General features: G+C 35.2%; 1 protein-coding gene and 1 pseudogene across 1 annotated transcript; one reads left to right on the top strand and one right to left on the bottom strand.

The window, feature by feature from the left end:
- The first annotated feature begins 1,529 nt into the window (after positions 1-1,529).
- On the top strand, positions 1,530-20,765 carry GLIPR1L2 (GLIPR1 like 2). Its single transcript, XM_045829879.1, has 4 exons — positions 1,530-1,769; positions 7,794-8,039; positions 10,379-10,482; positions 20,614-20,765. Exons 1-4 carry the CDS (start codon positions 1,536-1,538, stop codon positions 20,726-20,728), a joined length of 699 nt encoding a protein of 232 aa, XP_045685835.1. The 5' UTR covers positions 1,530-1,535; the 3' UTR covers positions 20,729-20,765.
- On the bottom strand, positions 15,885-16,583 carry LOC123812392 (annotated as a pseudogene).
- Positions 20,766-20,968: the final 203 nt, after the last annotated feature.

The raw sequence follows: 20,968 nt of genomic DNA, 5'->3' as shown, positions 1-20,968 counted from the left end.
TTTAAGCAGAGGATATAATGATCACCTATCAATGATGTGTCAGAGAATATGTCTACTACACGGGACTATTAAAAGTGTCTAAAATTTCTTTGTAGTCTAAGATTGCATTATTCTGTTTATCTCATGCTTTACTAAAGCAATTTTCATAATCTAAGAACACTATCAACATAATAAGGGAATTGCATTTCAGCACTTGCTATCTTCACCCCTAAAGCAGGCTCTGGTCATAGTAAAGCACTCTTAGCCTTTTCCACTTTCCTGGAAAAACTATTACATGTTTTTTCTTTTATTTAGAATGCACTATTTCACCTATTTGTATCATTTGCTTTCTTGATGTCACATTTTCCAGAAAGGCTTTTTATTTTTCATATGGTATAATAGTTACCAATTTTCTAGTTCTCTAAACCTAAGCTACTTGGAGCAGGGGTGTCTCATCCACCAGTCTTTCTCAACCCTGTAATATATTGCCTAGTAATAAGTATTTACTAAATGACTAAATGCTTGAATGAAACCATCTTTTGAGGTATATTGGTTTCAATTGTGTACACCATAGATCATTTTTAAAGGCACATTTCTGTTTAGACATTTTGGCCAAGTGGTTAACAGTGCTTTCTTTGTGGCAAAATTCTGTCCTTGTGTCAATGATTTTGAATATCTCCTTAATTCTAGCAAACACAATGTATTACATACAAATGGTACCCACCTCCTAAACAAATATGTGCTTTTATTTTGTGCCTAGAATTTATGCTCTTCAAATAAAGTTTTTGAAAGAAAAATGTTTGGAGGTAAAAAGCACAGGCTCAAACTACTAGAACACTAGTCAGTTTTGTCTGAAAAGAGAAATGAAAACAAAAAATAAGTTCTTACCTAATGCACACTGGACAAATTGTCAGAGAAGATTACTATTGATATTCTAGGCTGTCTATAAAGTGCTGATGAGAGAAAATATGTAAATATTTCAAGCTTATGAGAATATGACAATCCCTAGTTTAACCCCTAATGTCGAGCTTTCCAATCTTCCATTTATTTTGTGATCTCCCACAAAGAATCATTAAAACACTAAACAAAAGACATTTTCAGTCCATGATGAAAATAAAGGACAAATCCTCCATTAAATTCCCAACTCAACAGGTAAGGATGAAAAAATAATTATATTCAACAAAATCACGGAAGAATGATCATCTATCCTTGCATAATTATAAGGCTCCTCAGACATGTTAATTATTCAGCAATTGACATTTACTGTAAAGAGGGCTTAAATGATGACGCATCATTTGGTATGAGAAATCAACCTGGATAATAACCAACTACATTAATTAGTTTAGTGAAGAGCCTACAGTCATTTGACTCACCCTCCCTTAAGTTCAACCGGCCAGCAGCTAGGACCACCTTTTCCTAGGATACAGGCCATTCTTACCCTCACCCTTTCCCCTCCTGTCCCGGCGGGGCGGGAAGGGGCGGGGCAAGACCCGTAGGCGAGCCCGTCACCGGGACGGTGGGCACGTGTGCACTCGCCTGTCTGCGGCCGGTGGACCATGGAGGCTCCAAGTTCGTTTGCACTGGACTGGTACGCCCGTTCGCTGCCTAAGACGCGAGCGAGCGATTTGAAGCTGTGGCTCTGTGAGCTCTGCCTGCTACTGCTGGCTTCTGGCCTGAGCGCGACTTTTTTGCCGCACGAAGAGGACGTGAGCTTCATCAATGAGTACGTGAACCTCCACAATGAGCTCCGAGGCAACGCCATGCCCCGAGGGGCGAACTTGCGCTTCATGGTGAGGCCCTGAGGCGGTTTGCCCCAACCTCTCAGACTGCAGGTGTTGCGTGCCACGCACCCCCTCGGCCTCACAAAGTGCGGGCCTCTACTCTGAGGTTTAAGGATCACGGGCAACTGCACTTTTAGTTTGGGTTTAAAAATATGTACATGTAAAGTTTATCCACCCGAGAAATAAAAACCAGTCTCTCTAACTCGTTTATTCCCAAGATTTTGCACAGGGCTGGCACTAGGGTGAGTAGAGGCACTCACCAGACGTGCAAAATTTAAGGAGGCTTCAATTCCAGAAATTGATAGTTGAATTTTATACATATATAAAATATATAGTTGAATTATATATATATATATATATATAGTTGAGTTATATATATGTACAATCAACACAAAAATGTCATTGGTGAAGACAATATGAACTTAAACAGGACCATTGGGCTTGAATTGGAAATGCAAATGAGGCACTCTCAGGATGGTACAAGTGAAAAGATCTTGTTTTATTTAAAACTTTTTTTTTCATCATGGCTGTTTTTACATTAATTTTACTTTTAAAAATATTACTTACCTTGATTATTGACTTTTTGGTATCCGCCCTAAATTTTGCTCCGGAGGGTGTGTTTTGGTCACATCACCCTTGTCCAACCCTGATTTTGCATTCCCTGAAATGCTTCTTGCTTCTTTCCCATCCTCCCCACCCCTGCTCCCATTTCTATTTAGCGTCTCATCAACTATTTTCGTGTTGCTACCGAGTCTTCATGATTGTCATTAAAAATGACTGCAAAATGTACTGAAATAACTATTATCAGGCAATCAGGAGCTTCCAATTAACATTATAAATGATATTGCAAGGACTCTCTCTGTAGACCTGAGTCTTTTCTTCCTTCTGGATTGGTTTCTTAGGTCAAAGTCCAAAAATGGCATAAATAAAGAATGTGTTATTTTTAATTTATATGACACGTAGTGATTGCTAGTCTAAAGGATTGTGCTAAAATAAGCAAATACCAACAGTATATAAATGTTTTGTTTTTACCGTATCCACAGTGGCATGAATTTTTCAATCATTTGATAACCTAATAAATTATAAAATGGTACTTCATGTTAATGTCAACTTTAAAATGCTGTTTTGATTGATCATATTTTGGTTCTATCTTGTTCATTTTCTTTGTCTTTTGTATTGTCAGTGTTTCCTCTTCTGTTTATATATTTTCTTATAGAAATATACTAGGATTTAGCACTGTTGCTGAAGATAGTTATTTCCAAGCCAATTTTTATGTTTTGAATTTAATCAGAGTATTTGGGGATATTTGAGAGTTGAGAGGGGGTATGTACAACCCCCTTTATGAGTAATTCTGTTTTTCCTAAGTTTGAAGATTAGCCTTCCTTCTGATAGTTAATAAACACATAATAGCTTATAGTATGTTTTATAAGTTATGTATCTCTAATCTCTAAATATTATATTTCAAACATAAAGAAAATTAGAGAGTAATATACAGAAGGTATATAGAGAGAAAAGTATAGAGAGCAAGTACACTTGTGCATTTGCAATATATATCTTAATAAATGATTATTTTAATATGAATATTGTATTGAAACAGTTTAAAGCCCCAGCTTAAACTTTTACCCTTCTCCTCTTTCTAAAAGTTGGTGTGTATATTTCCACTGATTTTGCTGGGATGTAAATACTAACTGTAAATAGCATAATTTGTTGTAACACTATGGTTTCTTCGAACTTTTCCTTGAGAGCTTTGAAAATCATGCATTTATTTTCATTTTTTATTGGTCATTCTTAACATTTTACTATGCATATAAGTTTACAAAATCCAGAGTTAATCAACATCTATAACCTCCTTCCAAATATAAAAAGATCTTGCAACACAAATTCTGTCCCCTGCCCATGTCCATGCTGTTGTTGTCTTCTAGTATTTTTTCTACCTTCTTATAAAACTTAAAAAATTTAGTTTTTATTATTGTTGTAAAATGCATAACATAAAGTTTACCCTTTTAACCACCTTTCAGTGTAGCGTCCTGTGGCATAAGCACATTCACATCGTTGTGCCACCATCACCACCACTCATCTGCTAAACATTTTCATCTTCCCCTGCTGCAACTCTGTCCTGTTAAACACTAACTCCCCGTTTCCTCCTTCCCCCAGTTTCCAGCTACCACTATTCTGCCTCCTATCTCTATGAATTTGACTACTTGAAGTACTGCATGTAGGAATCATGTAATGTTTCTTCTTGTGACTGGCTTATTTCACTTAGCAATAATGTTTTCAAGGTTCACCTATGTTGTAGCATGTATCAGAATTTCCATTTTTAAGGTTGCACGTCAAAACTGCAATGAGATGTCACCTCACAGGTATTAGGATGGCCATCATCAAAAAGACAAGCGATAGCAAGTCTTGATGAGGATATGGAGAAAAAGGAACTATTTCTATGGAGAAAAAGTGCACTATTGGGAGCAATGTAGACTGGTGTAGCTGCTATGGAAAATATGTCATGTATTGGTTTGATATTATTTCAAATCCACTCGTATATGACAAAAATGAAGTTATTCTAAGAGTAAAGTTGTTTTGACATAAGAATGAGGTAAGATGTGTCAGGATGTCATCACTTCATTTGTGGTTTTTGCTAAGCACTTAGGAGTTAAGCTGATGAAGCGCACTGCTGGAACTTATCGGTACAAAACATCTGAAGGAACAACTATGAATGGGACATTTAGTCTACACATAATAGAATTTCAGCCTGAGCAAGGCCACTCTTTGCTGAAATAAGTAACTCTTTGAAGACTTTTGGGACATTAACTGTGACTGCAGTAAAGGCTACTCTTTTACTAGCAGTGGCCAAAGCTGCACAGTGGCCCTGTGAAGATCAGCGTGCCCATCAACACCAGTACCATTGTACCCTAGCAGCACGCTCTACTAACAAATGACTTTTTCATTTTTGCACTGGCAGCTGGACACCAGCTCTAGGTTGCTTAGCTGTGTCTCCTGAGTATCAACTTGTAAAAAGTGCACCTCAACTAAATTTGGACTTTATTCCCATCATCTCCCCTTGCCTGGAACAATAGTGTAATTAAGCTATCATTGCTTTAAAGTATGTTATTTTTTACTGGTTTATTAAGAGACATCATATATGCTATTGGCTTATGGAATTATTGTAATTCCCACAGTGAACTTTTGTTAAATATTGGCAAAACATACTCAGTTGAGCATAGTATTTCTACCCAAAACAAAACATAAAAGTTCCTCAAAAATTAAAAAACAGAACTGTCATATGATCCAGCAACTGAACTTCTGGGTACATATCCAAAGGAAATTAAAAACAGGATATCAAAGAGATTACTGCAATCCCATGTTCATTGACCTATTATTTACAATAGCCAAGATGGAGAAACAACCTAAGTATCCATCCCTGTTCTTTATCCATGAATGGATAAAGAGGATGTGGTGTGTATATACAATGGATATTATTCAGGCAGGAAAGAAATCCTGCCATTTACAATAACTTGAATATACCTTGAGGTCATTATGTTAAGCTAAATAAGCCAAAGACAAAAGCTACATGGTATCACTCATATGTAGAATCTAAAAAAAAATTTTTTTAAAGCCTGACTCTTAGAAACAGTAGAAAAGAAAGTTTCCAGGAACTGGGAGTGGGGAAAATAGGAAGAGGTTGGTAAGAAGGTATTGACTATAGTTGAAAACACTCTGTTATATAGTTGAAAAAATCAACCTGTTTTCCATTGTAATTTTATTTCAGGGTGAGCAAAGAAATTTGTAAATATCATAACTTATTTTACACATCATCATGGAAAGCAATGAAGTAAAATACATACATACTTGGAGTTGAGAGTTAGACTTCCTGGGTTTAAATTCAAGCTGCGCAATTTATTGGCTATAAGTGACTACAAGTGAACTGCTTGTTTGATTTTAGTTACTTCCTTTGTGAAACAAAAAATAATAATAATGCATATGTCATAGGGTTATTCTGGACATTAGGTGAAATGATGCATAAAAACAGAATAGTGACTGGTGCATAGTGAGCATGTGATGTATAAATAATATGCAAAGTAAGGTGGTAAAAGGATGGTTCGTAGAACATTGTTTGCCAATGAGAAATAACCTAAAAGGTCATTAAGAGTGGAATAATAACATTTATTATATGCTATCAATACTATGGAATACTATGTAGAGATTGCAAAAGTTAAGTAGAGCTAGTTGTGCTAATATGGAACAATCTCTGTAACTGAAAACTATAAGTTTCCAGTCGATGGTGCAAGGAAAAAAATTAAAAATAGCCATTTTTTAAAACAAAAATTACCTTTGGGGAAGGAAGTAGTAGGAGAGAGTATTCTAAAGGCCTGATCTGTATATTTTCTATACTATACTTTATATTGTGTGTGATGAGGGACCCTCTAAACCAGAATTATCTTCTGGAGGGCAGGCCCCTTGTCATACTGGCTCTCCCCTTAGGTAAGTGTTCTAGGAACCCATCTATATCAGTGTACCAGCAAGCATTGTTTTGAGAGGCTGTGTTGGGCTTCACTGAATTTTTTTTTTGAAGACTTTCAACGCCTTTGCCCATTTCATGATGGATGGTTTACAAGTGCACCTGCCCACACTGCACTAACCAAAAACAGCATGACCCCCATGCCCCACCCTCCCTATTCACCCGACCTTGCCTCAAGCAACTTTTTTTTGTTTCCCCCTGAAAGAAGCCCACAAAGGGAAATGTTTTGCCTTACCTTGAAGAGGTAGGAAAAAAAAAACCAGCAGAAGCACTAAAAGGTATCAAAATCAAGTAGTTAAAAAACTGGAGCAGTGGATAAAACACCTTGGTAAGTGTATTGCATCAAATGTAAAGTACTTAGAAAGTGACCGAAGTTTAAAAATGTAAGAATAAATACACAGTTTTTTATAAATAGATTCCAGGGATTTTTTGGATCCCCCTCATATATGTATAATCTATGAAATTAACTGAGAAAACCCTAAGGAAATCTTAGTATTAGTTTTAGGTATACTGTAACATATATACTTAGCATTCTGGTTTTACTACTATTTAGTTGATTTTTCTATGTGCGTTCTTTTTGTTCTTGTCCTTAACAATGAACTTAATGAGGCTCTAAATAATGACAAAAGTACACATTAGTGGATATTTCCAGAGAATGGCCAGGGAGTAGCATCTAATGAAATTTTCTCATGTTTCTGGTAACATCATAAAACTTTATGTTCCTCTTTTACAACATTTATAAACTACCAACTATTATGTGTGTGTGCATATGTGTGTGTGTGTGTGTGTGTGCACATATATAAAATATCCCAGGTTATTACCTTACAGTAAGCACCTAGAGAACTAAATTTATACTTCAGGTTTTATTCCTCACAACACAATATTTTGCATAAAATCAGTGCTGAATAAATAGTTCTTAGATGAATATTTTATTATATTACTATGAATAAAAGGCATGAGATTAAAAATATATATTCTGAGTGGATTGAGCATGGGCTGGGAACCAAAGTGTCCCAGGTTCGATTCCCAGCCAGGGTACATTCCTGGGTTGCAGGCTATAACCCCCAGCAATCGCACATTGATGTTTCTCTCTCTCTCGCTCGCTCTCTCTCTCTCTTGCTCTCTCTCTCTCTCTCCCTCCCTTCCCTCTCTAAAAATAAATAAATAAAATCTTTAAAAATATATATATATATATTCTGAAGAGACTACATGACTATTATACAGTATTGTAGAGTTCTGAACAGACTACATGTAAGTATTACAGTCATTTGCATCATCTAACACACTGACTTTTTAATGAAAAATACACGCATAATCCTTTGTTTCAGGAAATAGTTGTGTCATTTATGATCATCTTTTAAAAGTTGCCTCACAGAAATTCCATAAATAAGACCCATATGCACAAAGTTAGGATTGTTTTCCTTAAATCTTACTATAAGAACTCAAAAAAAATAATGTAGAGCAAACAAACCAAAAATACCCATTGTTACTATTTTGTTTTCTTTGCTTTTGCATTTCAGACCTGGGATGTAGCTTTGTCACGGACTGCGAGAGCCTGGGGGAAAAAGTGTGTGTTTAAACACAACATTTATTTAGAAGAACTACAAATGGTCCATCCTATATTTAATGGTATTGGTGAAAATATGTGGGTCGGCCCTGAAAATGAATTTACTGCAAGCCTTGCTATCAGAAGTTGGTATGCAGAGAGAAAAAAGTATAACTTTGAAAATGGCAGTTGTTCTGGTAACTGTTCTAATTATCTACAGGTATCTAATTTTTATATTATTAATTCAATGAACTCCTTAATTGCTTTACTATTAAGTTTTTATTGATCATTTCAGTTTTACAAATAAATTAAAATGGTAAAATTATTACTTCTAATAGAATCAAATTCTTATCAGCCCTAGGTCTTCAAAAGGTCTATAATTTCATCTATTATGTGAATTATACAATTGAAACATTCCTTTATTTTTTTTATTGTTGTTCAAGTACAGTTGTCTCCATTTCCCCCCACCTGGCCATCCCCACCTCCCTCCCCTGATCCCACCCCATGTTGGTTTTGTCCCTGTGTCCTTTATAGCTGTTCCTGAAAACACTTCTCCCTTTACCCCTCATTATCCCCTGCAATTAAAATTCTTTTGAATATAGGAAATCTAATCTTCATAACCAAAAGATGAAAGGTGTTTTTTTAAACATAATAAACACTGGAAAAGGAAGAAACTGGAAAATAAAATTTATTTTAAAATGATTGGCTATAAACATACTGTAAGTTAAAGACTTGATATTTTTTGCACAGATCAGTACATATACTACAATATAACTGATGGTTTCAAACATTTAAATGCAAATTAATAGTATTATTTCCCTACTTCATATCTAACAATCTACCCTTATACTCAACACTCCACCCTTACATTTTATTCTCCAAAAATATTGAACCACTTGTTATTTCCCATACATACACTTGTTACTTCACCCATCACATTGTTTAATAATCATCTACATGTGATTCTACACTGAAAGCAGGGATCTTGTCATATATTTATTCTCAGTACAACAACCTGACATTATTTAGGTCTTCAATAAATATTTGTATCAGGGTGAACTTCCCACTTTCTTTAAAATATTATTATTTTTCTTTCAATAGACTCTAATATCATGTTTAATGTACAACTTTATGACAGGTTTTCCTAGGCTCCGCTGAGGAATAAATGCTAATCAGCCACAAAATTAGGCAGTATAAAGCTTTTTATTGGGGTTTGGCCTCCCAGCAAGATTCTGTGGCCCAGAGAAAGGTGGGCCAGAGAAGCCTCGCTGAGCAGGGCAGTGGGGGGATATTTTGGGTCGGCTCTCCATGGGAGCTGGGGATTGGTTCCTTGTGAACAAAGCAGCAACATATCATTGGTGGTTCCTGATTTGACGTCCGCCATCTCTTCTGGGTTATAGTTCCACCACCATCTTGACTGTAGTCCAGCCGCTATGATTGATTGTAGTTAGACTCCCTTTTGTCCTACCCTGCCCATCCTGACACTTTACATCTTTGAAATTTTTCATGTTGAACTCATATCTCTTTCATCAAATTAATCATGTTGCAAAAATATTTGATCTGTTTACTGTTATTCTAGAAAGTTATAGTGGTTTTCCATTGCCTTACTCATATCAAAACTAGTCTCCTTAATGTCACTTCATACTCTCTGCAAACTAACAGTCTGCTCCCTGACCTTCTACTGTATGTTTTGTACTCCTTAATCCTAGGATCTTAGACATTTTTGTTTCCTGCATCTGACCTAATTCTAATTTAACTGTTGCAGACATTCTATTCTCTGTTCTTTTCCTGCATCGCTCTATTTAAGAATCACATTTTCAAAACCAATAAGGCTTGGAATAAAAATAAAAATAAAACAGAAATGGTTCCCCTCTCTCCCACAGAGATGAGCACAACAAAATGTACTTTTTTGTCACTTGAGACTATTAGAAATATTAAAGTCATACAGATAATTTCTGGAATATCTCTAATTATCCTCATACCATTACTTCAGTTTAAGACCTGTTTTTCCTTTTATAAGAACAAGCCTCTTTATTCATTTTTTAAATGAAAGGTTCAGACCCTATTTTATAATGGAATTTCTTCAACAAAAGTGCTAATAGTATTCAATTACTCTCTACTCTTGTATCACTTTTCCTTCCCTTCTATAATCTTAGTATCTCTCTTTTTCTCCCCATTGTTTATAACTTTTATTCTAAGAAAACTTTTCTCTTTCCAATCTTCCTCTAGCACTCTCAGATCCACCGAGAACATGCAAACTGATTCAGCAGGTGGGCCTTTCTTCGGCTCTATTATTCTGGATCAGCGTTTCTCAAACTCTTTATCTTAAGGACACTTAATGTTAGAATCTTTTAAAGTGTTGCTCTAAATACAGTGTTATAAATGTTTCCCTAAAACCATGATAATTCTCTATTTGCTCCCATATGGAGAATAGTTCATATTTCTTCAATCGTGTAGTTAATTAAAGGTTCTATGTGAATTGAATATAGTATTGTTTATAATATGGCAGAGTAAATGTTTAGAATTAAATTTCATGTTTCCTTGAAAATTTTATTTTAGCTTGTTTGGGACAAGTCTTACAAAGTTGGTTGTGCTGTTACTCCATGTTCAAAAGTTGGACGTATTAGATATGCAGCAATTTTCATATGCAACTATGCACCAGGGTAAGTTACTTTCAATTTTAAAAAGAATATGAAAACAAATAAATTGTCAATTTTTATATTGTTTTCCTAACTTTCAGTATATTCTCACAGATGTCATTGTGTCCTACAAGAAAATTAAATATAGGATGTTAAAGATGTTATACTGAGATATTTTTAATTTTATAATGAGTCAGTAAGTTATAATTTGGGCATATTAATATTATGTATTGACTAGCCAGTTATTACTTCTTAAATGAATCTTAACTTCAGTATTATTTCACAATACTTACCTAATTAGCACTGAATTCAAATTACTTTCCAAAATAGTTTACTCCAATATTATAAAAACAGTAAAAAGAAGATAAAGTTAGATGTGTTTAAATGTATGCTGTATAAGTTATTTCAGGAGTATATCTAATTTGTAATAAGAAGGACAATTTTAACTGACCATTTTTGGAGATTGCATTATTAATGGGAACTAATATCATGCATATAAGGAACTGTAACATCTCAGAGATGGAAGAGTACTTTTAAAGTCTTCCAATCAAACTATCCATATGAAATTTGAGTTTCAGAAAGATTGTACCAATTTACTGTTCCCTGACATATGCAGAGTATCAGTTAAGCTTCCCCACTTCTCAAAAGGATGAGTGGAAAGTGGTCATTTATTTTTGCTTTTACCTCAGTTACTTCAATTATGAGTGGGACAATATCTTTTCATATGATTAATGACCATTTTCTTTTCAGGAAATAAACTCTTTATATCTTCTGCACATTATTCTCCTGGGTTGTTTCTCTTTTTGATTTGTATGAATTCTTTGTAAATTCAGGTGACTGACTCTGCCACATATCCCAGAAATACATTTTACCAGTATATTATTTTTTCTTTTTCTATGTCTATGATATTTCTTTAGCCATAAGTTAGTTTTAAGGTTTTATAGAATCAAATATATACATATTCTCTGGATTTTTATGTTCTACTTGGTAAGGTCCCACGCTGTTTTCCAACAGCTCTCCATTCTGGCTGGGCCCAAACTGCAACTTTGTCTTCTCAGCACTATGCAGTTTCTGAGATCTCTGTGCAGGTCTTCAGCCTCCAAGTAACTCCAAGATCCTTCCAGAATTTTCCTTGACAAGTGCAACTTAGGAACTGGCCATGGACCCACAGAAATTTTTTATATAGGCTTTTGGGAGCTCTGTTTTGAGGCTCCTCCTCTTTGGGATCCTTGTTCTAAATAAAAGATACCTTAACATTAATGAACACAAATATCTCCTTTTTCCAGAAAATACACATTCTTTGCTTGGATTTTGTTTCTGTAGCTGTGTTGGAAAATGCCCTCAGAGAGAAAAACCAAATAAATATAAGGTCCCTATTGAGTTATTTTTTATTTGCAAAGATCATAACCCTATATTGGTTGTTTTCTAATAACTGAAAACAGTTATTTTATATACAGGGGAGGGTGGGCAAAAGTAGGTTAAATTATAAGCCATTATTAGCTAAAAGATAAATCCTAAATATGGATATGAAATAATAACAATAATAAGAAGACAACAGTAATACAAATAAATAATACAACAGTTAATAAAGAAAGAACACTAGAAAAAATCTTTCACATGCTCACAACTGTAAACCTACTTTTGCTCACTCCCTGTATACTTTGTCCAGTCTTTATGGTTATTTTTTAATTTTTTTAATTTTATTTATTTTTTTATGTTGAGAATGTTTATTAAGGCTCAGGACAGTGAAACAAGGAAGGACCTAGAATAGAAGAAGCAATAGGAGAGCCCGGGAGGGCTTACTTCAGCTCACTGAGAAGTCAGAGGAATGAGGCCTTGGAGATGTGTTCAGTGGGTTAGCCCGGGACAAGCTGTCATTGCCCATTGCTCCCTGCTTGCCAGTTTCCTAGGGCCCCTTTGAGTTTAGGAGATGCCTGTAGGGGAAGAAGAGGGGCAAGGGTGTGCTTCCAGAAAGGAGAGTGAGCTTCTTCATGGTTATTTTAAGCAAAAGACTAATTATTTTTTTTAAAGATTTTAATTTATTTTTAGAGAGGGGAAGGGAGGGAGAAAGAGAGGGAGAGAAACATCGATGTGTGGTTGCCTCTGGCACACCCCCCACCGGGGACCTGGCCCACAACCCAGGCAAGTGCCCTGACCAGAAATCAAACAGGCAATCTTTTGATTTACAGGCTGGTACTCAATCCACTGAGCCACACCAGCCAGGGCAAGAGACTAATTCTTATACCAACTTTCATAACACCTAGAAGTAAAGTATATCAAATATTTAAAAGTTAAAAAAAAATAAAGAATTGCTAGAAGAAAATGTGAGATAATATTGGGTTGACCAAAAGGTTCATTCAGTATTTAAGTAAAAATAAAAGACATTTTTCATCTTCACTAATAACTTTATTATATAACATATTCACCATTTTGTTCCACCATGTTCTGCCATCTTTGAGGAAACTTCATAATTCCATCTTCCCAAAACATTTTATCTTTTCAAGCAAAGAACTGTTCCAGGTGCCTTTTGCAGTCTTCCAAAGAATTGAATTTTTTTCCATTAAGAGAACTTTGTAAAGACTGAGGTAAATGGAAATCCAAAGGTACAATGTCTGGTGAATGGGGTGGATGAATCAGAACTTCCCAGCCAAGCTGTAACAGTATTTGCCTGGTCATCAAAGAAACATGGGGTATTGCATTATCCTGATGGAAGATTATGTTGATTAATTCTGGACACTTTTTGTCTCGAGTGCTGCTTTCACTCGAGTGGTCTAATTTGGAGCAGTACCCATTAGAATTAATTGTTTGGTTTTCCAGAAGGACTCCCTTCCAATCCCACCATATACACATCACCTTTTTTTTTTTAATGAAAACTGGCCGTTGGTGTGGTTGATGGTGGTTCATTTTGCTTGCCCCATGATCTCTTTCATTCCACATTATTGTAAAGCATCCACTTTTCATCACCCATCACAATTTGTTTTAAAAACGAAATGTTTCCCTTATGTTTAAGTAGAGAATTGCATTCAGAAATGTGGTCAAAAAGGGGTTTTTTTTCACTTAATTTATATGGAACCCAAACACCAAAGCAATTGACATAACTAAGCTGGTGCTAATGATTTTCAATGCTTCATTTGGATATCTTGAGTATGGTGGCTATCTCCCGCATGGAATAACGTGGGATGTTTTCAGTTAATGTATCAATTTGATCGCTATCAACTTCAACTGGTCTACCTGATCATGAAGCATCCTCCAGCAAGAAATCTCCAGCATGAAATGTTGCAAGCCACTTTTGACACTTTTGATCAGTAGCAGTGCCTTCTTCAGACACTGCACAAATCTTTTTTTGCTTTTCAGCTGCATTTTTACCCCTCTTAAAATAATGAAGCATACTATTCTGAAAATGCTGTTTATTTTCTTCCATCTTCCAATATTAAAATGGCTACTCAAAAATCTGCCAATTTTGATAAGTGTTTTTTTAATGCATGCTGATATGACAGCTGTCACAATGCAATCTAACCAATTTTTTTCAAATGAAGCTAAAGACAGCTAAGCACTACTAGAGTCATTTTATGAAAAACTAAACAGACTTTTTGGTCAGCCCAATAATATTTTTGGAAGGCTTGTAAAAGCATGACACAAATCTCAAACCATGAAAAAGTACAGATTTTTTCTCTATAATAAAAACTCTATTTGGCAAAAAAAAAAAAACAGTATGTATAAAGTCAAAAGTTAAACATCAAAGTGGGAAAATACTGGTGAATGACATAACATGAATGACCTAATTTTCTTACTTATATAAAATATTCTGACAATTGAAAGAAAAAGTCCAACAACTTAAGAGAAAAATAGTAAATGTGTAGGAACAATCAATTCCCAAAAAAATGAAGTCCAAATATTCTGAAACATAAAAAAAGATACCTAAACTCATGTAAAATAGGAGATAAAACTTAAAATATACTGAATTCAAAGCAATAAATAGCAAAATGTTTGAAAATATGTTAGCAAGGGAGTTAAAAAATAGTGTCTTTCATATGCTGATATAAAAATAATTTTGTAATAAAAATGTGACCATGATGAATAGATATTTCATAATGCCTATCCAAATAAAGGTAGATATGATATCTGACCCAGTAATTCCATGACTACCAAATTATATTATAGGTACTAACTCACGTGGAAATTATATGTCTACCTGGATAATCATGGCTGTAATAAAAATAATAGCCTGAATGCATATCAAAAGGAGAAAATTACTTAAATAATCCTTTGCACATCTATTAAAAAACACTTAAAATCTTAAAAAGAATCTGGAAACTTCCAGTCATATCATTAAGTAAAATAATACCGCAGGAAGTGTAATGTGCTCCTATTTGAATCATAAAGATACACACAGAGAGAGACTGATATACTCCTGAATATACACAGATGAATCTTGTAGAATAAAATATTGGGGAGGGTAGCTGAAAGACTGGTATAGAAACATTACTTTCTCCTTGATGCCTTTGAATTTTCTATCATGAATATATATCACATATTAAATGTTTAATTAAAATTTACTAAAATTTTTATTGAACTGAACTAAAACAATGAATAGAAAGCAACAAGGAAGAGGCTGTATCATATGGGATCCTAAGCTCTAGCAGCAGCTGTAGTCTGAGAAAACATATAACTGCAAATATTTTCAATATTAAGTAGGACTGAAAATAAAGGACTACTGCATATCTTTATAGAAACAGCAACATATAATAACCTCTCCCCCTAAAAATACTTAAAAGATGAAATGTCTCAAAATAATGACATAAAAAAAAACAAAAAAAGAATGAGAAAGGGCAAATAAATCTACAAATCTTTTGAAAGATCAATAAAATATATTAAACCCTCAAGAGCCCAATTAAAGGAAGGAAGAAAAATTTCACTGTTAAGAATTTCTCTGCATTTTCTCTTCTTATAATTCTCTCCTGCCTTATTCCAGATAGAATTTGTTCTTTCAATTCTTCCCCATCTCTTACATGTTGTTTTCTTGTTTAATTTAATTCACGGATGTGACATTAGTTCACAAAACCATAGAGTTTTCAAGTGTACAACTCAATAAAACATCATCTGCACACCTTACTAAGTGGAATTGTCATTTCTTCTTCCTCATTTTCTTCATTGTCTTGGGAGCATCTCACAGTTTACCAGCTTGTGCATCTTGCCTTATGTTCTTTACTTGGCTTCCAAGTAGTCTTGTCAGAATTGTTGGATTTCCTCTTCTCTTCTTTTTTTTTAAACTTAAAGTCGGTTTATTAAATTCCATGATGAAAGCTATCAAAAGAATATTCTTCTGAATTATTTTTTCTTAGAAAAAAAAGAGGAAAATCAACATCCTCTCAGCAGAACCACAGATACTGTGGCAGTCAAGTCCCCCTGCAAACTGGGATAGTCTGTTAGTTGGTGAAGTCACTTGCTGGGTCACCAGGATCATCTGCATCATCCTCCAGCTCCAAGTCATTCATTTCCTGGAACAAAAACTCATTTACCTCCACATTGTTTCCAGCATTCTCCAAGAATTGGCTATCAGATGTGTCAAGATGATGATCTATAATATTTCAAATAGCTGTTTCCCACTTAGTTTATTTTTTCCCACTTGTTCTTCTTTCATCCCTTTCTTTTTAATTTCCAAGAGTTCTGCATCAAACTCAGCTTTCCAACTTAAGAAATTCTCAATAGTAACAGGAGTGCCGTGAAATAATTGTTTTTCAGCTTCTTCTGCTTCTTTTTCTTTTTGTTTCTTTTCCTTATCTTCTAGTTTCTATTTGATCTACTATTTCATTTAATTTTTCTTGCACAGCTGCCATTAAAGATCATCACCACACCAAGGTTTTCTTCTGCCTGTAACACTATTAATTTTAAAACACTTGAGACGTTATTATCTTCTAGATTTTCCTGGGGGAATATTTCATAGAGGGGGTTTTATCTGGGTATTTTTCACTATATGTAAAGCTGAGGGTTGTGTGGACAGTTTTATCAATTTCTCCAGCCTCTGCTTTCACAGTAATGGTGAAGCTGGGAGGATTTTCTGATAATACTGTAGAGAAGCCGGGGTAGATGGACGGACTCCAGTGCCTCCAACTATAAGCTAGCATTATGAGCTAGCTTATAGTAAGGGAAGAGAAACATGTTGGCATCTTGACCATCTCTAAAAGCACCAGATGGGAAGTGGTGCACGTCACTGCTACTTCCGTTACATTAGATGGAAAACTGGTCATATGCCACATCTAAGATACAAGAGAAGTTGGGAAATACAGCTTGCCATTTATTTGCTGAGTTAACATATTTTTATTTCAGTATTTCAAGAGATATTTAAATTTACAACTAGCTGTTTCTATCACAAATATAGAAGTATTAAGAATTTTTGTAAAAAACTTTTTTCCTGGAAGAAATCAGAGAAGCTGTTAAAGAAGTTATCTTTGAGAAGCAGATGAAAAGTGTAACATGGAGACATTCTTCCTTTCTTTTTTAAAAAATTTTATTTATTTTAGACAGAGGGGGAGCAGGGCAGGGGGCAGGGAGAAAGAGAGGGAAAGAAACATCAGTGTATGGTTGCCTCTTGCAGGTCCCCTACTGGGCACCTGACCTGGCCTGCAACCCAAGCATGTGCCCTGGCTGGGAATCAAATGAGCTACACTTTGGTTCACAGGGGCCACCCCTGTAAACTCAATCCACTGAGCCACACTAACCAGAGCCACACTAACCAGAGCATTTTTTCCTGTTTAAGGTTGCTTTTTCTGCTTCCTCCATCTACCATATACTTACAAATATTATACATGTATTACTTTATTTATTTACTTACTTACTTTTATAGCAACAAAGGATATCTGGAATGATATTGGAGATGTATTTAACACATTTTAGAAGGTATAAATAACAGGATTTGTACATCATTGTATGAAATAATGAGAGACAAGAAATAGTCAAAGAAGATTCTCAGATTTATAACTCAGTCATAAATAGTGTCACTGTTAACTGCAATGAGGAACACTAAACCTTTTGGGAGGGAAAATAATGAGTTGCATTTGGGACATAACGAATTTGAGTCGGTTGTGAAATATTCACTTTGAGATGTTTAGTCAGCAGGTGGTTACATGGATCAGAAGCTCTCGAGTGAGGCGTGGCATAGAACAAATATTTGGAGTGCCAGTGACAATTGAAATCATGGGAGTAGATGGATTGTCTGTGAGAGCGCACAGAGTGCAAAGGGAGGAGGGCCTCTAGACTATCATGCCAACAGTCAAGGGCAGTTAGAGGAAAATAAATGGCAGGGGCCACCTAAGAGTGGCCAGACAGATAGAAGAAAAAAACGAAAAGAGTATATCATAGTAGGCATGGGGAAAATGTTTTCAGAAGGAAGGTTTGTCTAACATTGCAAGTTCTAAGAGGTCATGCAAAGTAAAGATTTAAAAATATCAGATTTAAAGAGCAGTTCATTTATAAACATAGGAAGAGCCACTGGTGTGGGGTAGAGGAAAGTGATCCAGGTTGGAATGAATCAAGGACTGTTTGTTGTTGGTTTTATTTTGTTTTGTTTTTAAAATGGGAATGTTGTGAGTATATTTAGATATTGGCATGAAGTATCTAATATAGAATAAAAGCAATTCTTTATCAATAATAGAGGTATAACCTTAGAAAGAAGGAGAAGTTCTTCAGTTTTATCAGAAAAAAAGGAAAGATGGGGTGGGAATATTTGTCATATTAGTGAAAAAATTTTCTCAAGTTCCAATCTAAGGGCCATTATGTTTCTCTGTAAAGTAAGATAGATAATGTTCTGAGAATAAAGGGGAAGATGGTGACGCTGGAGTTTTGAAGATTGGAAAGATTTGAAATAGTTATGGAAAATGAGAGAGAAATCTGACTGAGGAACTGTAGAAAGATTCTTTACCTAGTTTAATGATTTTTCTCCAGCAGCACCCAGTGCCCTGAAGCAGACATGGAATATTCAGACAGTGAAATGACCTCATGTTTTCCAACCCTGGGGTTCGATTAGGTGGTGTAAAGGAAAAATAGTGCAAGAGGGTTTCAGGTTTTTAGCCAAATATGCAAATATTAGAATATGTCAAGACCTAATCCAGACAGAGAAGAGATAACAGGATGGATTGGGAGAAAATAGACTTGCAGTACCAGTGAAATTAATGGACAAGTAAGTAAGTGAGCAAGCAGGAAGGATAAGAGGCTGCAGTCAGTGAGAGTAATGTTTGATTTTTGTGAGTTCAGAGGTGAAGCAATTTAGGGGATAACAAGGTCTGGAGTATAGCTACAAATACAACAATTACAGAGTATTTAGAAGTGTTGTGATGGTGAAGACATCCAGTAAGAGAGAGATCAGGTTATTGGACCAATCACCTGTAAGCAATTATAATCACCTAGGTCCCAAATTCTAAGACAATGGGAATACTTTGGCTGAAAGGGAAATTGTGAGCCAGGCACCAAAATGAGTAAGAAAGCATGATCAGAAAGAAGATAGTGTCTCTGGGAGGATTAGAGGATGGTACAGCAAAATATCAGCCTTGAAGGAACTTTGTCAATGTTTGACTGTGGTCCCTAGCCATTTAGTTCCAAGATGTTGAAGAGGAGGAGATGTGACCAACTCAGTTTTACCCAAAGTGACACAAAGTCACATAGCTTTGCACACAAAGGGATAATTTGAGTAGAAAATGAAAGGATCCATGCTTTCCTCGACCTTGAATAAATCTAGGAAGTGATCATAAAGTTTTGGCAAATACAAATATATTAGATGTATCAAAAGGAGAACCAGATAGGCTCTCTAAAATATAATCTTCCTCGCTGCTTATTGCATTGTATTTTTCTCTAGCTTACTGGAATAGATTCTTTGAATCTGCTTGGGAAACCTGTAGGTGTCCAGATGTAAACAAGAAGCCAGCATTGTGGTATTTCTCAATGATATGCAGAAGTAGTGAAAGTGGTTATTGTTTGCATGGTGTAACTATTCTGTAACGATGACATGGAAAGATCAACATCTGTTGACCTTCTCTTGCCATTGTCCTATGGACTATGTACAAACTATGTGAGTCTGTACGTGGAAACTTTGAGAAAAATCTGCTTACAAATTATAATTGCTAGATTGTCAATCCATGAAACTGAATTGCCTTCCTCATGAACAAGGTAGTGACAGAAATGGGTATAGTGTAAGCAAGTTTCTCCTTCTGGAACAGAAGACTTCTATTATAAAATTTGAATAATGGCTTTCTAATGCACTTTGGGTTGGACATGGGTATATTATCCATTAGGCAAGCCAGGCAATGTGTCCTTATCTAGGGCCTAGACACATGTCCTGTAGGTGGCGATATGCTGAAGGTACAACCAGATATGAGTTTAAGAAAAGTTCCGGAGACCTACAGGCCTAATGTTTGTTTTTATAGCTTCCAGTGCACACAGTAAATAAGCGGTCCTGTTTAAATGACCAATATTAATGACCCACCCCTCACTCAAAAATATTTTTTCCTAACTACTTCTTCTTTCCTATCCTAGGTCTTTTATACAAGCTTCCCAAATCATATCTACTTTGGGGCCTCTTTTCCTTACTTAGCTTTGGGCAATTGACATAGTAATTTCTCACTTCTCCCCTCTGCTCTAAACAATGGTTAAAACAACTTTGTAAAATTCCATTTATATTTATTTGCTTGTTCACATATTTATGTATTTTTCATGTAGACCTCTAAGTAAGTCATGCAACTAGGTCTTTGGGACAATAAACATTTCAAGATATTGCATACTCTTCAGAAAATTAATATATCATTTCTTTAGAACTTTTTATACATTTGTGCCAACCAGAAAGTAGTTAATTACAAAACATTCTGTAACATCCATTTTTAAAGGAAAACTTTGCGGCAAACTAAGATGAAAGATGCTTTAAAACCCAATCATATTTAAGTTATACTATTTTGTTTTAAGGATATGAAAATAAGTTTAAGAAGAGACTTTTCAGTGGGAAAAAAGTGAAGTGGGAAGGGAAGATTGCATCTCCAATTTAAGTACTTCCTTGAGTCCTTATTCTTAATTAAATCACCTTTATAACCTAACAAAAAATGATAACCATATTATTTTAATAACATACAATTTGAGGCTTTTTCTAACTAAATGTTTTCTGCTTTTTTGTAGAGGAACTCGGACAAGAAGGCCTTATAAAGCAGGACTAGTTTGCACGCAGTGTGGCTCAGAGGACAGATGCACAGATTTTCTATGCAGTAAGACAAAGAAAATGACTTTAACATGAAAACAACCCATAGTGCATAGGATGATGAGAAAAGTGAAATGTTGAACACTAAATTTTGTTTCTTTGACCAGAATAGTATCATATTATTAAAGAGGGTTGAAACAGTACCATTTTTAGAGCTTTTTAAATCGCAAAGCCTTTTCTGCCCTCTCCTACCTCTCTCCCTGCCCCTGAGGTCATGCCAGAGTGTCTGAAAGAAGAAATGAAACTAGTAGCTATCCCCTGAAAAGGGTTTACAAT

This window comes from Phyllostomus hastatus, unplaced genomic scaffold, assembly GCF_019186645.2.
Source record: "Phyllostomus hastatus isolate PE091 unplaced genomic scaffold, TTU_PhHast_1.1 phas_scaffold_93, whole genome shotgun sequence".
Taxonomy (NCBI): Eukaryota; Metazoa; Chordata; class Mammalia; order Chiroptera; family Phyllostomidae; genus Phyllostomus; species Phyllostomus hastatus.
The sequence above is the reverse complement of the archived record's forward strand: the minus strand, read 5'-3'. Positions and strand labels throughout refer to the sequence as shown.

Bases quoted from the DNA above. Each gene is read 5' to 3' on its own strand.
- GLIPR1L2 (XM_045829879.1), top strand. From the start codon at position 1,536: ATGGAGGCTCCAAGTTCGTTTGCACTGGACTGGTACGCCCGTTCGCTG. The intron at 1,770-7,793 runs GTGAGGCCCTGA...TTTGCATTTCAG, and splicing joins GGGCGAACTTGCGCTTCATG to ACCTGGGATGTAGCTTTGTC. The intron at 8,040-10,378 runs GTATCTAATTTT...ATTTTATTTTAG, and splicing joins ACTGTTCTAATTATCTACAG to CTTGTTTGGGACAAGTCTTA.